This window comes from Haliotis rubra, unplaced genomic scaffold (assembly GCF_003918875.1).
Source record: "Haliotis rubra isolate DU_JTF1 unplaced genomic scaffold, ASM391887v1 Scf546, whole genome shotgun sequence".
Lineage (NCBI taxonomy): Eukaryota > Metazoa > Mollusca > Gastropoda > Lepetellida > Haliotidae > Haliotis > Haliotis rubra.
This window is the reverse complement of record NW_025767242.1, coordinates 514,358-531,040: the sequence shown is the minus strand read 5'-3', so window position 1 is coordinate 531,040 and position 16,683 is coordinate 514,358. Positions and strand designations below refer to the sequence as shown.

Genomic DNA, 16,683 nt, shown 5'->3' with positions numbered 1-16,683 from the left:
CTGTGTCCTTGACCTTGTGGACTGACTGGTCACTTACAGGTCACTGGTCACTTCAGGGGAAATTGAGGGATCATTTGTTGTGACGGTGCATTACATTTTTCCATTGTCTGTGTGAGTAATCTGAGACTTGTTGCTGATGCTTGTAAGTATAGAGATTGATGGACAAGACATGTACATTGTTCAGTATTCCATTTGCCATGAGCATGTTGAGGATATAAGAGATTTCTTGTGAGGATATACCAGGGACCAAAGTTGGGTAAGACTAGACAACTGCTTACATGTACAATCTATGGTATGGTATATGAATTCATGGTAGCATTTTGCAAGTGTTAACTCTTTTTTTAAAAAAGAGGACCGCCTCCGTGGTGTAGTGGTTAGAGCGTCCGCCCGGAGAACGGAAGGTCGCGGGTTCGACCCCCGGCTGTGTCATACCAAAAGATGTTAAAATATGGTACTTGTTGGTCCCTGCCTGGCTCTCGGCATTAATGGGTATAACAAGGACTGGTCGGCTCGGAGTCAGTATAATGTGTCTGAGTGGGGTATTCATGCTTCACTGCGGCATGGTATCTCAGTGGGCTAGCACTATAAAACCAGCTTCAGTCTGGGCTAGTACAAGCAGCCGCACATACACATACACACGCATGTACCTTGTCATATGAGCGAAATATTCTCAAGCACGACGTAAAACCCAATTTCACCTCACCTCAAAAAAGAGATTTTGCAGCAGTCTTTGTCACAAATGTTAAGCTAAGTGTCAAGTATGCATATTTTTGCAGCTGTTTAGTTTGGGCCATTCAATGTAAATGTGAAAGGCTTATGTTTCACCAAAATACATTGAATTGCACCGGATAAGTCATCACAATGGACATGACAAAATTTTATGGATGATCATCAACCATAGAGTTTTGTCATCTCCATGCCACCAACTTCTAGAATGCCACTCAAAGGCATCACAATACTTTCACATATATTTACTTTTTCCTTTTTCTATTTACTAATTGTAAACAGCCAGTACCCCAGATATTTAGACAGTCAACTCTCATTAATCCGACACTTGTGGTTGCAGAGAAATATGTCGGATTAACGAAAATGTCAGATTAATGAAAATGTCGGATTAATGTATTTGTGTGAAAATATCAATGTTTACTATATGTCATGATCGTCATACTGTTGCATGCATATCAGAAATGGTAGATCTAGTTATCTTCATCGTATGTAAAAATATTCACAGAAATAAAAAATACTAACAATACATACTTGTTTTCATTTATTAACATTCATAGATGGCATAACATACATATATAATCACATAAGCGAAATGGTTCGCTAATTTTTTGTCGGATTAACGTGATTGTCGGATTAATGAGTGTCGGATTAACGCGAGCTGACTGTAACTTCCTCTCATTGGATGGTTGGCCTCTCAGCACTAAGGATGTATTCTATCCCTAAGGGATCAGTCATTGTTATAGGGGTTAGTGGGTCAGAGAGTATCAAGGGAGGGTCCGCAATTAGGGAAGGCTCATAAAATTAATACAAATGTTTGGGGAATGTCATTAAAAATGGACAGTTTATAATCAATTATAAAACATTTTTTAAATTTTTCTCCTTATAGCCGAGGGTCATGAAAAAAATGTACAAGGTCATTGAGTTACATGGTAGGGGCGGTGGGGATAGCCTAGTGGTTCAGCGTTCGCTCGTCATGCCGAGAACCCGTGTTTGATTCCCCACATGGGTACAATGTGTGAAACCAATTTCTGGTGTCCCCTGCCATGATATTGCTGAAGGCGGCGTAAAACTAAACTCACTCACTCACTCAGTTACATGGTCATACAAAATATGACAAGCCTTTTGCAGGGACAGCTATTATTTTTTGTATCCAAAACACATATTTGGTGATGGTCATACATAGAGAGGACTGTTTATTGGAAAACATGAAGGGCTTTGCCACTTTTAATGTCTTTTTAGAGAAGGTCATAAGGAATAAGTTCAAGGATAGAGGGGACATCATCCGAAATATGAATTGCCTTAGGATAGGGTAATTATTTTGGTGAGATTAGTGTATCAAAATCGAAAGCCTTTGAACCCAACCGTGTAATAAATGAACAGTCGGTTTATATAAATCATGTTGATTTCAGTCTTCTACTTCAGCTGTTATAACACTATGTAATAGACAATGCTAAGAGCCAAGTTTGGGCCGTAACTCTTAAATGTTACATGGACAGACTGTGCTGTAGATGCTGTAGACAGATGAAGGCCTCCTAGTCTGTCTCACAGTCCCTGAAAGTTGGAAGTATTTCACTGCTACTTTTGATCTTCATAGCCGTAATCCTTAAGCCAATTGCTTATATACACACAGATTATAAGTTGACTCCATTTAAAGACAATGATATACTTATCTTTTTACTCATACATTGTGAAACTGACCTTCCTTAATTCCACTAAGTCAAGTCCATTCTCTCAATAGGGGTGCATTTTCTATTCCCTATTCGCCTACATGTTTACTGTAGGCGAAATGAGATGTAGGCCAAATGGGATGTAGGCCAAATGGGACTCAACCTCTGAAACACATTACTTTCCCTACTGCCTAGCTCTCCCTGCAATGCTAAAGCCCTAAATGAAGCAAGTCTAGATTTCCCTGAATCTCCCAACTCACTGGGGTTCCTTGAATTTAAATGGGTCTACTTGCTACTATAAAACTAATGCATGTTCAGGGACTAAGCGTTAGTTTTAAGGTAACCAAGATCTCTTACATGCTGACTAAGGAGGGGTATTGTATTCAGAATAGTAGTACTGGATCCCTGATGGTTTGTCCATTATAGATGACCACCAGCTGTTTCCCACTTGTCTGGGGAGTGTAAGGTCAGTGAAAGGTGTCTGTAGCATATAATGGCAAGATCCTGGAGAGGTATTCGGTTTAGCATATAACAACTGAATATTGATTGAAAAAGTCCAATTTAAATACTGGGATACTGTGAATTGATGGGTCACTCTGAACCTGTCGTAGATGACCACCAGCTGGTGTTCTATTGTCTGGGCTGTGAATCATGGTGCAGTATAAGCTGATTGGGTAGCTGAGGTGTGAATGAGTGAGTTGGGTTGAGCACCCTTTACAATATTCTAGCTAATCACATTGTGTCAGCTTTTTGTGGGAGCAAAATCCGAAGTGATCCAGGTTGTAAATGTTTACAATTGAACACTGGACATGCTGGAGGAGGACTGTTACTGCATCTGTGTGGTGCTTGACATCACTGACATATGTATGTCAGTCCAGTGTACAGACATCTTGAGTATTTGTTCGTATTGTATTTGTGTTTGCACAGTCTCATTGGGTTTTTTGTGGAATATTTTAGTGGTTTCTTTTCTCTGAAATGAACATAAGAAAATCAAAATTATCCTCTGGTTATACAAATTTGAAGTTTATTCTGTGTCATAGCTTTCATGAATGAGGTTTACAGTCAGTTATTAGTTTGTTTGGTCAACCCACCAAATCCTGAAAATTTCCCCAACCTGAAAAATGTTTTTCATCTTATTGATGATTTTCTGTATTGTGTAGTATCACATATACATGTACTGAGAGAAACAAATAAGGGAACACAGGAAAATTAAAGCGTTCCTTTGAATAGCGCTGTGGGAGGAAATCTGAGAATAAATAAAGGAATACTGCCATGAAGTTGTGTTCCCTTATTTGTTTCCATCAGTATAGTTGACAGTTATCGATCATCTTTTAGGGCTAGAAAACCCACAGCTTTAGGCAGGTTATGGAAAGTTGGTTGTCCCACTGTCCACACTCAGACATACACCACACATCCAATGTGCGCTAAACCTGAAGGGGAGCACACTTCCAACTTATTGTACCAACCTATCGACACCTGTTTATAAAGTATAATGCTGACACACCTGATTTTCTTGTGGTTTTTCTTCCATTTGGTTAGTGGTAGTGAGTGAGTTTGGTTTTACGCTTTTAGCTTTCCAGCAATATCACGGGGGACACCAGAAATGAGCTTCACATATTGCACCCATGTGGGAATCAAACCGAGATCTTGGGCGCGACAAGCCAAACGCTTTAACCACTAGGCTACCCATATTCGGGTTAGTGGGAGATTGGGGGGAATATTTGTACCAATTATATCACATTTTTATTAATGCTTGCAAATTGAGATTTAATCCAAATACAGTAAAATTGATATAACAAACTCAAAGGGACCACTAATTTTAGTTTCTTATACCCATTGTTTGCTGTACACATTTCAGTTGGCCAGAACCAAAAGTGTCCATGGGTTTGTTATAAACATAGTTTACTGTAGTATATATTGAGTGTGTGACTGTTGACATGGTGAATGACTAATTACCTTCAGTATGGAACCCTGGAATCTCCATCCATGATAGCCTTAAAACTTATAAATATGTGAAATGATATGATTCCTGGTCACGGACCGCCTCCGTGTAATGTAATGGTTAGAGCGTCCGCCGAGAGAGGAAGGTCGTGGAGTTTGAACCCCACCACGTCATACCAAAAAAGATGTTAAAATATGGTACTTGTTGGTCCCTGCCTGGCACTCAGCATTAATGGGTACAACAAGGACTGGTCAGCTCTCGAGTCAGTATAAATGTGTCTGAGTGGGGTATTCATGCTTCACTGCGGCATGGTATCTCAGTGGGCTAGCACTATAAAACCAGCTTAAGTCTGGGCTAGTACAAGCAGCCGCATTACATACACATATGCACACGATGCACGCGTCGTCATATGAGTGAAATATTCTCAAGCACGCGACGTTAAACCCAATTTCACCTCACCTCACCTCACCTGGTCAGACACAGTGTTTTGTTTTGTTTGTTTCTTGTTGGACGCTGTCAATATTGATATTCCTGGCACGGTATAGCAAAGTGAGTCTGGACCAGACAATCCAGTGACTGATGTTGTGAAGGATCCAACCCAGTTGGTCAACTATTACAGTGTTGCTGTTGTGTTATTCCAGCTATATGGTGGCAGTCTATAAATAAACAAATCTGAACAAGACAATCCAGTTATTGAAATCATGAGCATCAAGCTGTGCAATTGGGATGTTGCTGATGACATGTGTCCAGCTAAGTCAGCTATAAACTGATTACCTGATCCCTCTAATGACAAGCATGGGGGCCAATTTAACCCAGATCTGTATGGGTGCCACCTATTACAACCAGCATAGAGGTCAGACCCACTACCTTGCCCCATTATCTTTATATCAAAGATTGTTGCTCTTGGTTTCAATCACTGGTTTGTTAGGTCCAGACATGATAATTTAACAGCTGACCAAGTTCGATTCCCAACATGGGTACAATGTGTGAAGCACATTTCTGGTGTCCCCTGCCATGATGTTGCTGGAATATTGCTGAAATATTGCGTGAAACTCACTCACTCACTCACTAATCCTGTTGTTTATGACAACTACTTCAGTATAACATCAAGTGTTATCAGCATCATACTGCTGTATTTATCAATCAGGGTGGATGTTTTACATGCCACGGTGAGAGTTATCTGCCCCTGACAGTTGTATCTTGTAGCATCCTTGGTCTCGGCCATGAAGGTCTGTTCATATCAAGGGCTAACGTAACTCAGTTTGGACTCCATGCATTCCTCTCTGTGATATACAATCAGCTGTAAGTGGTTTGTGTTAGCCTGACATATTTGCTAAGGACATGTTTATGTCATTATCATAATTAGTAGTAGAGAAGGATAAGGTCTAAATGGATTTGCTGTGCTTCAGATTAGCAACATGCATAGATGTCTGATGCAGACCTTTTGGAATTTATAGCATTTCTATAAAATACATCATAATGTTTATATAAATGTTTATTCCCTTAAACATGTTAAATAGTACTTGACATTGTTTACAACAAAATGAGTCACCTTCCACCATATGATGGCCAAGCAAAATCCTAATTTAGGATTCATCTGCTCATGGTAATGTTATTAAACTTTCTGCCTAAATGCTTTTCTGTTCACCTGCTGTCACGCCGAAGACCAGGGTTGAATTCCCCACATGAGTACAATGTGTGAAGCCCATTTCTGGTGTCCCCAGCCGTGATATTGCTGGAATATTGTTAAAAGCGGTGTCAAACTAAAACTCACTCACTCACTCACTCACTCACTCACTCACTCACTCACTCACTCACTCACTCACTCACTCACTCACTCACTCACTGTTTTCCCGCCAGTATCATCCTGTGTAATTCACATGAAGTAATGCATGCACAGTTGGCCTCGTATGCACTTTGTACAGCCAAACTCACTATCTTCATCATGTCCATAATGACATACTAGGTTTACCTTGACACACTTAGTCACATGTCCGTAAACGAAAGTAGTAATACACACTTCAGTCAGATATGACAGCATGTTGGTCTTATTTCAACATATATACCTACATGCGTAGAATACGTCTCATATTGACACATTGTATGCTGACATAATTGATGAGACAAATTTTAAGACATTCTCTAATTCATTTATTGTTTGCAGAAATGTATTGCAAAATATTTTTGTGAAAGTTTATTAAGAATGTTAAGTGGTCAAAGAAGGTTATTTTACTGAGAATGAAATGAATGTTAAATTTGTTCTGTAGACTTGATGTAATATATTTAGTAACCATGGTAACAGTTATGAGCATTCAGTCCTGACAGAAAAGGGTTTCCTCTCTATACTAGAACATTGCAGTGACCTCACTCTCATTAGAATCAGATCATTTACTCTGATATGACACTCTAAGAGTGAGTGGGTAAATATGGTTTTACGCCACTTTTTGCACTGTTCAAGCAATATCACGGTGGCGGGGGGGACACCAGGAATGGGCTTCACACATTGTATTTAAGTGGGGAATCAAACCAGGGTCTTCAGCATGACCAGTAAATGCTTTAACCACTAGGTTACCTCACCGCCCCACCCAGTCTAAAAAGAGGTTGCATTGGTTCTTGAGCCAATTGCCTGTCAGCTCTCTGACGTGATTTTTGCTCTACCTTTTTACACTTTGGTTCAGTTGCATTGATTTGTATAAATGGAAGCCCACACAGTACACAACCATCCCTTTGATGGTGCTTCCTTTAAGGTGTGGAGCCCTTGGCTCTCAGAAGTAACAGGATGTAAGAAATATCCACAACCATATACTTTCTACATTTGGTAAATGCCTTTTTACAGGCAGACTGGTTTGAATTCATCACATATATTTAGAAGCCTTCACACAGATGAGATAATTAGAAAGTTCTACTTACTGAACCACTCAGCTGCCTATTAAGGTGTCTTCAAACATTCACGCATGTCTTATTGGAGTAAAAGTATATCTGTTTTTTACTAGAAACACTAGAAGTCAGTGGTCAGACACTGGAGTGTATTAGTTCAGTTAATATTTAAGGAATTCAGTTACATTTTGTTTAAGGAATTCACAGTTACATTTTGTTTAAGGAATTCACAGTTACATTTTGTTTAAGGAATTCACAGTTACATTTTATTTAAGGAATTCACAGTTACATTTTGTTTAAGGAATTCACAGTTACATTTTATTTAAGGAATTCACAGTTACATTTTGTTTAAGGAATTCACAGTTACATTTTGTTTAAGGAATTCACAGTTACATTTTATTTAAGGAATTCACAGTTACATTTTATTTAAGGAATTCACAGTTACATTTTGTTTAAGGAATTCACAGTTACATTTTATTTAAGGAATTCACAGTTACATTTTATTTAAGGAATTCACAGTTACATTTTGTTTAAGGAATTCACAGTTACATTTTATTTTGTAGTGGTTAATTCATATTTTTGTTATCAAACAAAACATAAATTTGGGCAAGCAAAAATAAATTGAACGTTTTAAAATGTTTTTCTCTGTTTGTTGCTAGTGGTCATGGCAGGTCTGTAGACCCAAATTATTAATCCAGGTATCATTGTTCATTTAAAAACAAAGGTATCATTATTCATCGTGATTGTTATGCAGCTCATTGTGATTGTTGCATCAGGAAATATTCTTACATGATGCTTAATGACTCATCTTATCTAACCAGGGATGGCAGGAAGTTATGCTGTAATAATTATCTGATATTAAAATACCAGTGAATCATATTACAACTAAACAAGCTGATTATGAAAAAATATAACATTGAGAAATATTGCCCTGTTTGAACACATAAATACATTCCTTTGAGTGGCAATTCAGAAGTTGGGAAGTACAATGTTGACAAACTTTATGGATAATGACTTCCTTTATTTCAGGGGCGGTGAGGTAGCCTAATGGTTAAAGCGTTGGCTCGTCACGCCGAACACCCGGGTTCGAATCCCCACATGGGTACAATGTGTGAAGCCCATTTCTGGTGTCCCCTGCCGTGATGTTGCTGGAATATTGCTAAAAGCGTGTAAAACCAAACTCAGTCAGTCAGTCAGTCCTTTATTTCATGAGTGCGAGGTTTAGATATAGATTCTTGTACTGTTGTGCTGCTTGACAACGGTACAAGAATCTGTTTCAAAATGTTCCACTTATGAAAGAAAAGAAGTTGTTATCCATAAAGTTTGTTAATATTGCACATCAGTACTCTCAATTCCATGTAGAAAGTGGTTAAATGTATCATGTTTTATTTGAGATTGCACTTTCTTAGTGAAGTACACATTCTAGTAAGAAAGCAATCCAGCCCACTCAGCCCACACACTTCCACAAGAAATGACAACAGGTAGTCTAGATCACTATTTATATCCCTCTGGCAAGGAATAGATTGCTGACTTTGTGTGCTGGTGAAATGCCTGACTCTGAGAGTGTGGATTCCAGTTCTGGATGGGACTAATAGCCCAATGAAGTATTAGAATCTGTAGTTTACAGCGAATGTGTATTCCCAGATATAACATAGGTGAACAGTTGAATCCTGCCATCTTGTCCTTGATCTGATATGGCACAGTGCTCAGTTGTTTTGTATGAGAGCAGTTCAAATATGTGGTATGTTATAAATCTCTAGGTCATATGATATATTAAAGGTACAATGTCACACCACATTTCTCTAAAAATACATAATGCATTTCTCTCAATAATACTAACTATCAGCCATCAGGGAAGCTACCATATGATTTATTCACCAAAAAAATACAATATTGAATTAAAAAGTTTGAATGAATTATCCATAAAAGATCATTTGAATGAATCTGAAAACTGAATAAAACAAAATTCTGGAATGTGCCAAGATTGTGTAGCAATACTTCCCAAGGACTGTGGAAAGTCTCTAAATGTTTAACCGACTGAAACAACAGACAGACAATGATTTTAATGATTTAGAGCAAGGACAATGATCTGTCACACAGACTGTAACTGTCTTATGACAACTGGGTTGTGCCAATGTGTTTATTTTTTTTTTGTCTATGATATGTCATCAACTGTCACATTCAACAAGATCTGACTTGTCTATTGTATTGTGTTGTTATTTTAACATTAACTTTTCTGGGACATGGTGATTTCACTGCAGAAAAGGCTGATGTGATGTTAGTGACTTTTAATCATACTTGGCTACTTGCTATTGTTCCACACAGCTGTGAGCTCCAAGGTTCCAGTGATACTTAGTTCTTCTGTCTTGTCATGAAATGACAGTTTTGTTCATTCAAAATAACAAAGATTATGGTTATTGTTTTCCATGTAATTAAACAATGTAAGGTTTGGCTCTTGTTGTCAATTTTCTGCATTATGATCATATCTCATATACCGGACCGAAGCGAATACCTTGTGTTGCAATACGTACCATACCGTGATAAGAGCGTACCGTTTCACCCCTAGACACCAATGAGTCATTTTTGTTTATCTTCTATGAATATAATAATGATGACATAGACAAGGCCATTATAAAGTAATTAGTATTACCTGTGCTTCATGGATGCTTCACATGGATATATCATTATGTGACACACACCAGTGGGGAGTCATCTGTAACACATTTGCTGTTGTATGAGGCTGCCACATGGATTTGTGACTTTGTTGTCTGTCACACTGAAGACCCGGGTTTAATTCCCCACATGGGTACAATGTGTGAAGCTAGTGTCCCCTGCCCATGATATTGCTGAAATACTCACTCACTCACTCACTCACTCACTCACTCACTCACTCACTCACTCACTCACTCACTCACTCACTCACTCACTCACTCACTCACTCACTCACTCACTCACTCACTCACTCACTCACTCACTCACTCACTCACTCACTCACTTGGTGGTCTTGCGAAGTTCATCCTGTTCAGGCAGCCTAGTGGTTAAAGCGTTTGCTCGCCCAAGACCCGGGTTCGATTCCCCACATGGGTACAATGTGTGAAGCCCATTTCTGGTGTCCCCCGCTGTGATATTGCTAAAACGTAAAAGCGACGCGTAAAGCCAAACTCACTCACTCATCCAGTTCATATCCTCCACTCTATGGGTCAGTGCTAACAATAACAGTCACTGGTCTTGACTTGACTGTACAACGGCCTCAGATTATATATTTATTTTAACACATAATTATGATAATATACCTAGCCACTAGTATACAAAGAGTTAGCCGGTCTATTTTATGCCCAGTAACTTAGGATAGGTTTGGTGGTCCAATAGTTCCTGTGTTTGTTTGTCTCTAGCTCAGTCTAGGTTTAATCTCCACAGAAGAAACTTATGATTATTGATGTATCTTTAAGCTTTAAAAGAAATTTACTTGCTTTTGATTACTTTCTCTATCAGATACATCAATCGTCACTATTGTTAATTATGTTGATCAAAACTGGCCTTTGATAGTTAGGACAGTTGTCTATCCTTGTGGACAGAGATGCTTCCTAGCTCACTACAGTGATATTTTCCTCTGTAATAAATAGCAATTGAACATGTTCATGCGCCTCTCTGGAGCCCCATTATGTGTCATACTGACTTGCATGCAGTGTAGAAGTGGATTCATGACTCATTTTCTTATTCTACTTTTACAGATGATCATATCATGATTTACATTTATTCCTACCTTATTATTTTTGCATTCTTTTGTTTTAATTTGATTTTACTATAAAATATTACCAAGCTGAAGAAATGTTACAGAAACAGAGTAATCTGACCAAATGATAATGTCCATTCTTTTCAGAGAGATCGTCCTTGGGGTACATATTATGCATTTTCCGGGCTGTAAAATGTCCTGTGACAGTTGTATCAATGTTTTTGAATAAAAAGATTGTACAATAAATAAACTCTTTTATTTATTATACGGACCCTACCTCACGGAGTTACTCCCCTTAGCGCATGCGCACTAACTGGGTAGGCTCCTAGACCCGTATCATCATTCCTTCTGCTGTCACGCCTGAACAGACGTTAGATTTTGTGATTACCTTTCATGAGCCGTGCGGGGCTGTATTTTAAGATGTCTGAGACACCACCTGTATGTTTGGTTTTATTTGTCTAAAACAATAACAGTAAAGCCTTACAGTGGTTGTTTCATAATTGTGACTTTGTATAAGTACTATCAAAATCGCGAAACTTTCCCGTGGTTTACGCAAAGTTTGCTCTGCCATGGCGGGAAGTTTAGCTGCGTGCGGCGTGGTCGTAATATTGCGTTTTTAAAACCAACTATTACTTTCGTGGGTAACCTTCAATGTATTTTTTCAATGTTTTCTACGTGTTTCTCTGCTTCTGGCCACAAGTTAACTAACATGTTTACGTGTTTGTTTCCAGGCTTTTACCTGTTGTTCGGTCTGTGGGGAAGTATTCCCGGGCTGACAGTCACTCCCAATGCGTGGCCTGTCTGGAGAAGACGGGCCATGTGGCTGATACATGTTCAATTTGTCTGGCCTTTTCCCCGGGCACAGAAGAGGCGGGCGGCCGACACCCTGTTTTACCGCCAGATGCGTGAGGCGGGAGGGGACCTGGCGAGGTTCCCCGTCAAAATCTAAACGGGCGGCCCAAAAGGAAAAATCCGTGGCCCTTCCCCTCTCCTACCACTTCGAGTGGTTTTGACATGTCTCTAATGGAGTCGATGTTTCAGAAGCAGATGGACTCAATGAAGTCCTTCGCTTCGAGTCGGTTGGAGGTCTCCACCAGGAGTTCCTCGCCCACTCCGGGCGGGGGCGGAGAGTCGAGGGTGGGATCGCCGCCCTCGGCTAGATCCCTCAGCCTTGAGGCGCCTGTCGATCCGCTGCCTCTGGCTTCGAATCCGGGCGCTTCGGCTGCTCCGGGAGAGGGAGGTGCTCCCAGTCCCCTCTCCGAGCTTGCGCTTGGGCCGTTGAGTATTCCTGGTATTCCGTCCCTCGCGCACACACCCGCTATGAGCCGGAGGCACCAGTTCTGCCTGGCCTGCCTCCAGCGCCTCGGGACGGGGAGTCCACGCACGCCGGGCTGGCGCTGGCGGGAGCAGTCGGTCTGTTCCTCCCTTCCTGTGGTGCCCAGCTGGGCAGTCCACCGGGTCGGGGTTAGGGTCCTCTTACGGAGGAGACCCAGCCTCTGACTCGGGCTCGGACGCCGAGGCAATGGAGCTTGGGAGGTCGAGGAGCATGGCGGGCGGCCGTTTTGCTTCGCCGACGCGGCGGGAGGTCCGGCAGAGAATTGCCGAGGGCCTACCCCAGGCCGCGGTGCCTGCTGGTAGCGTGGACTCGACTGAGTTCCGCTTTGCCTGGCGAGGGCGCTTGCCCCTAGGCAACCCTCACAGACGCAGCTCCGCGATTCTGCCATCGTTGGTCGCTGGGCGGGTCGATCCCCTCTTGTCTGGTACCCGAGTCAGGTTTGACTTACCTGAACTCGTCGCGGCGCTACCAGCTTGGGAGGATTCCCTGTTCGTCGTACCGATCGTGGGCGAGTGTGTTTTCACTTCCATTAAGCCTGGGGGAGGCTCGGCTTCCTCCGGAGCAGCTCCGGCTGCTTTCGGCAAGGGCGCCTCACTCCACCTTTGCCCTCGCTGGCGCCCTGCGGGCACGCGGCACCGGACCTACGAGGGAGGTCTGCCGGACGCGATGCAGCAGGTGCGGTGGTGGTGGTCCATGAGGCCTACCTCTCCTCGATACAGAGGTCGGCCCTGGAGGCGGAGGGGGGCATGCTGGCGGCGATGTCGCCGCATGTCGCAAGCTACTCCGTCAGCTGTCGGAAGTTCAGGCTCACCTCGCTGCGACTCTTTGCGGTCTGCTGCGTCGGCGGTGATGTGCGCAGTCATGGGGATGCAGGCTGTGGCTGTCGGCGCCTAGGTACTTTCGGCAGCAACACAGCAGACCTTGCTGGCTCTCCCTTTCCGCCTGGGAGCCGACCCTCTTTCCCGGGCACAGCAGGTCATACGGGGAGGCTGCCGCTGCAGCTACCTCCTTCAAGGATTCTAAGGCCTTGTTGGAGCACCAGCGGTGTCTCCAAGCGCTCCCCGTGCCACCTTCCTCCGCCGGGTGCAGCCTACACCCGAAGTCTGCCGGGCTGGCTTCGGCCGCTTGGTAGGGGTAGGCGGAGGAGTAGGTCCGGGAAGGGTAGGGGCAAGGAGCAGTCCTCGACTAGCTCCCAGCCTTTTCAGCGGGCGGGAGGTCTGCCCCCGACCTCCCTGCTAACCCAACAGGCTGCCGCTCAAGCCGTGTGTCACACCCAGTCAGCTCCGCTACTAGGGTCCACACGCGCTCCTACCCCATATCCCAGTGGGAGGCCGCTTCTCTCTCTATTCCTGCCGGAATGGGAGAAGGCTACCAACAACGCTTTGGGTGCTGGCCACGGTCAGCATAGGCCATCTCCCACTGTGGGCGGTGGTCCGCCTCGACTTCACCGCATATGACGCACTCGGTGCCGCCATGCCAGGCCAGGGCGGACATATTGCGACGAAGTTCAGGCTCTGCTGGACAAGTCCGCAATCGAGCGCATTCCACCGGGAGAGGAACAGGCGGATTTTTACTCCACGTACTTCCTCGTCCCGGAAGAAAGACGGCGGTTCCGTCCGATTCTCAACCTCAAGGGGTTGAATCGCGATGCTCGAAGTACCATCCTTCAAGATGGAGACACTAAACCGTGATCTCATCTGTTCAGCCCGGGCGATTGGCTCCACGCCAATCGACCTAAAGGATGCGTATCTGCATGTACCCATACATCCCTCGCTCAAGCAGTACCTCCGGTTCTCTTTACGACGGGGATGTATTACCAATTCAGGGTGCTCCCCTTCGCATATCGACTGCCCCAAGGGTGTTCACCAAGCTCATGTTAGTCCCAGCTACCCTAGCTCGCTTCGCAAAGGAAGGCGCTTGTTACCCTTACCTAGACGACTGGTTGCTCGGAGCACTAACACAGCCAGCGAAGTCAAGATGCTACTCACACAGTGATAGACATTCTAACTCGACTGGGGTGGATCATCAACCTCAAGAAATCCGACCTGGTACCCACCCAGGACTTGGTTTTTCTTGGAGCGATTCCAAACGAACAAGGATCTCGTTTCCTTTGTCGCCCGACCGGGTCACCAGAGTTCGGAGATGGTATCTTCATTCCTCTCCCAGCCCCAGGCACCAGCACGGACTTGGCTCCGCCTCACTGGGCCATATGGCGCTTAATTTATCTCTGTAGTGTGGCGGGCGCGGTTGAGGATGCGTCCCATACAGCAAGCTTTGGCTCGGCTGTGGACTCACCGCGGAGGATCTGGAGCGCAGTCTCACAGTCCCCGAGTGGTTGACACCTCACCTTCAGTGGTGGACAAATGTCGGGAATCTCACCAGGGGTTCCCTTGGAAATCCGACGCCAGCTCTCACAGTTCAGACAGATGCGCCCCTCACGGGCTGGGGCGTTCTGGGCAGTCTGTCGGCTTCCGGACTCTGGTCCGGGCGAAGCTCACCTTCACATCAACGTGTTGGAGCTGAGAGCTGTGCGGTTGGTATTCGAAAGCGCTTCAGAGAGCATGTCCGTGGCCAGGTAGTCCGCCTTCAGTTAGACAACCAGACGGGCCATGTCGCATACATCCTGAAGCAGGGAGGCACGGTGTCCCCAGCGCCCTCCGGGAAGCGTGGACTTTCTCCTCTGGAGCCACTCAGTACGATTGTCAGGTACTCCCTGTTTATCTCCCGGGCTGGAGAACGCGAGCAGATGCGCTCTCTCTCGCCGGATCCTGGCCCCGCACGAAAGTGGATGCTCGACAGGCAGATATTCACAGTAATCTCCCAGTTGTAATGGGTCGCTCGAGGTGGATCTGTTTGCGTCCGGGCGGACGATCAGACACCCGTGTTCTGCTCGGGATACCGACCAGAGGGCTGGCTGCCGACGCCTTCCTGCTGGATTGACGGGCAAAGTGCTCTGGGCGCTCCCCGCCATTACCACTCATTCCCCGTGTCCTTTCACAGCTGTCCACCCAGCCAGCTCGGCTACTTGTGCTACTGGCACCGCTTTGGCCGTCCACAGAGCTGGTTTCCGGTAATTCTCAGGTTTCTGGCTCAGCCTCCTGTTCTATTACCTTTGCGACCCGGACATTCTCACTCAGAACGGAGCTTCCACCCAAATCCACGGATTCAGTGGGTGGCTTGGCCTCTGTCAGGTCTAACCTCGAGGCACGCTGGAATTCCTGCAGCAGTTGCAGACACAATTCTGGCTTCGGTGGGGGATTCGACAAACGCTCAGTACGAGGATAGGTGGTCCCGCTATGCGCCGCTGGTGTTCAGATAAGGGGATTGCAGATCCCTTTCTCTGCGGATTTAGTCCGGTATTGGAGTTTTTGCAAGCTCGTTTGGAAGAAGGCCTGGCGGCTTCGACCATTCGCGGCTACTCCACCGCTTATTTCCACTTTTCACACCCCTGTCGATGGTGCTCTTCTGGGGCAGCACCCTCTCGTGATAGCGCTTTCGCTGGCGCTGAACGGATTCGACCTGCTCTCAGGCGAACCAGTCCACCTTTGGGATTTGTCGATCGTGCTCGATTGGCTGTCCGTCCCACTTTCTCACACCTATCGGCTATTTCCATTCAGTTGTTGACCTGGAAAGCTGTGTTTCTGGTGGCGGTAACATCTGGTCAAGAGTCGGCGATATACATGCTATGTCGTCCGACCCGGCGCTTGACTGTGTTTCACACGGATCGTGTCAGCATTCGGGCCTCCCAGATACTTTACCGATCGGAAGGTCGATCACGCTTTCCATGTGACAGCTCCTATCGAACTTCCTACTCTTACCCAGCCTTCCACATCGGGGACCACTCCTACTGAGCACTCACCCGTTGATGTCCGTAAGACGCCTCAAAGTCTATATCAAACTTAACGCAGGGGATCCGTGCGGGTACCCAGCTGTTCTGTTGTTACGGTGGCGGGAAGGCTGGTCTGCCAGCGAGCAAGCAAACTTTGTCTCGCTGGCTTGTTTCGTATTTGTGCCGCTTATCAGGCTAAGGGCAAGCCTCCCCTGAGGGGTTGAAGGCTCACTCGGTCAGGGCAGTAGCCGCATCAAAGCTTTTGCAGCGGCACTCCCCATTGAAGAGATCTGCTCTGCCGCTATTTGGAGCCGCCAAGCACTTTTATACGCCATTATCAGCTCGATACACATTCACGCAATCGCATGCGAGCTTTGGTCGTGACTGCTTCTCTCCAGTGGACAGTGTCCTGCCACCCTGACCAAGTGAGTCTTGGTTTATTGGTTTGTGTTGACGCTTACTGTACAATGATTCCATTATTGACATGTCTGCTTCACGAAAGCACTCAGAGAACCTGTACCCCTTCGATTCTCTAAGGAGTTACGATATCGTTAGTGAGTGGTATTTTGTTTT

General features: G+C 44.7%; 1 protein-coding gene across 1 annotated transcript in view; it reads left to right on the top strand.

Moving 5' to 3' along the window:
- Positions 1-12,265: 12,265 nt before the first annotated feature.
- LOC124253592 overlaps positions 12,266-16,683 on the top strand; it is a 39,158-nt gene continuing 34,740 nt past the window's right edge. The window contains exon 1 of the mRNA XM_046687399.1: positions 12,266-12,354. Coding sequence (XP_046543355.1) covers positions 12,266-12,354 — 89 coding nt within the window. The remainder of the gene's footprint in view (positions 12,355-16,683) is intronic.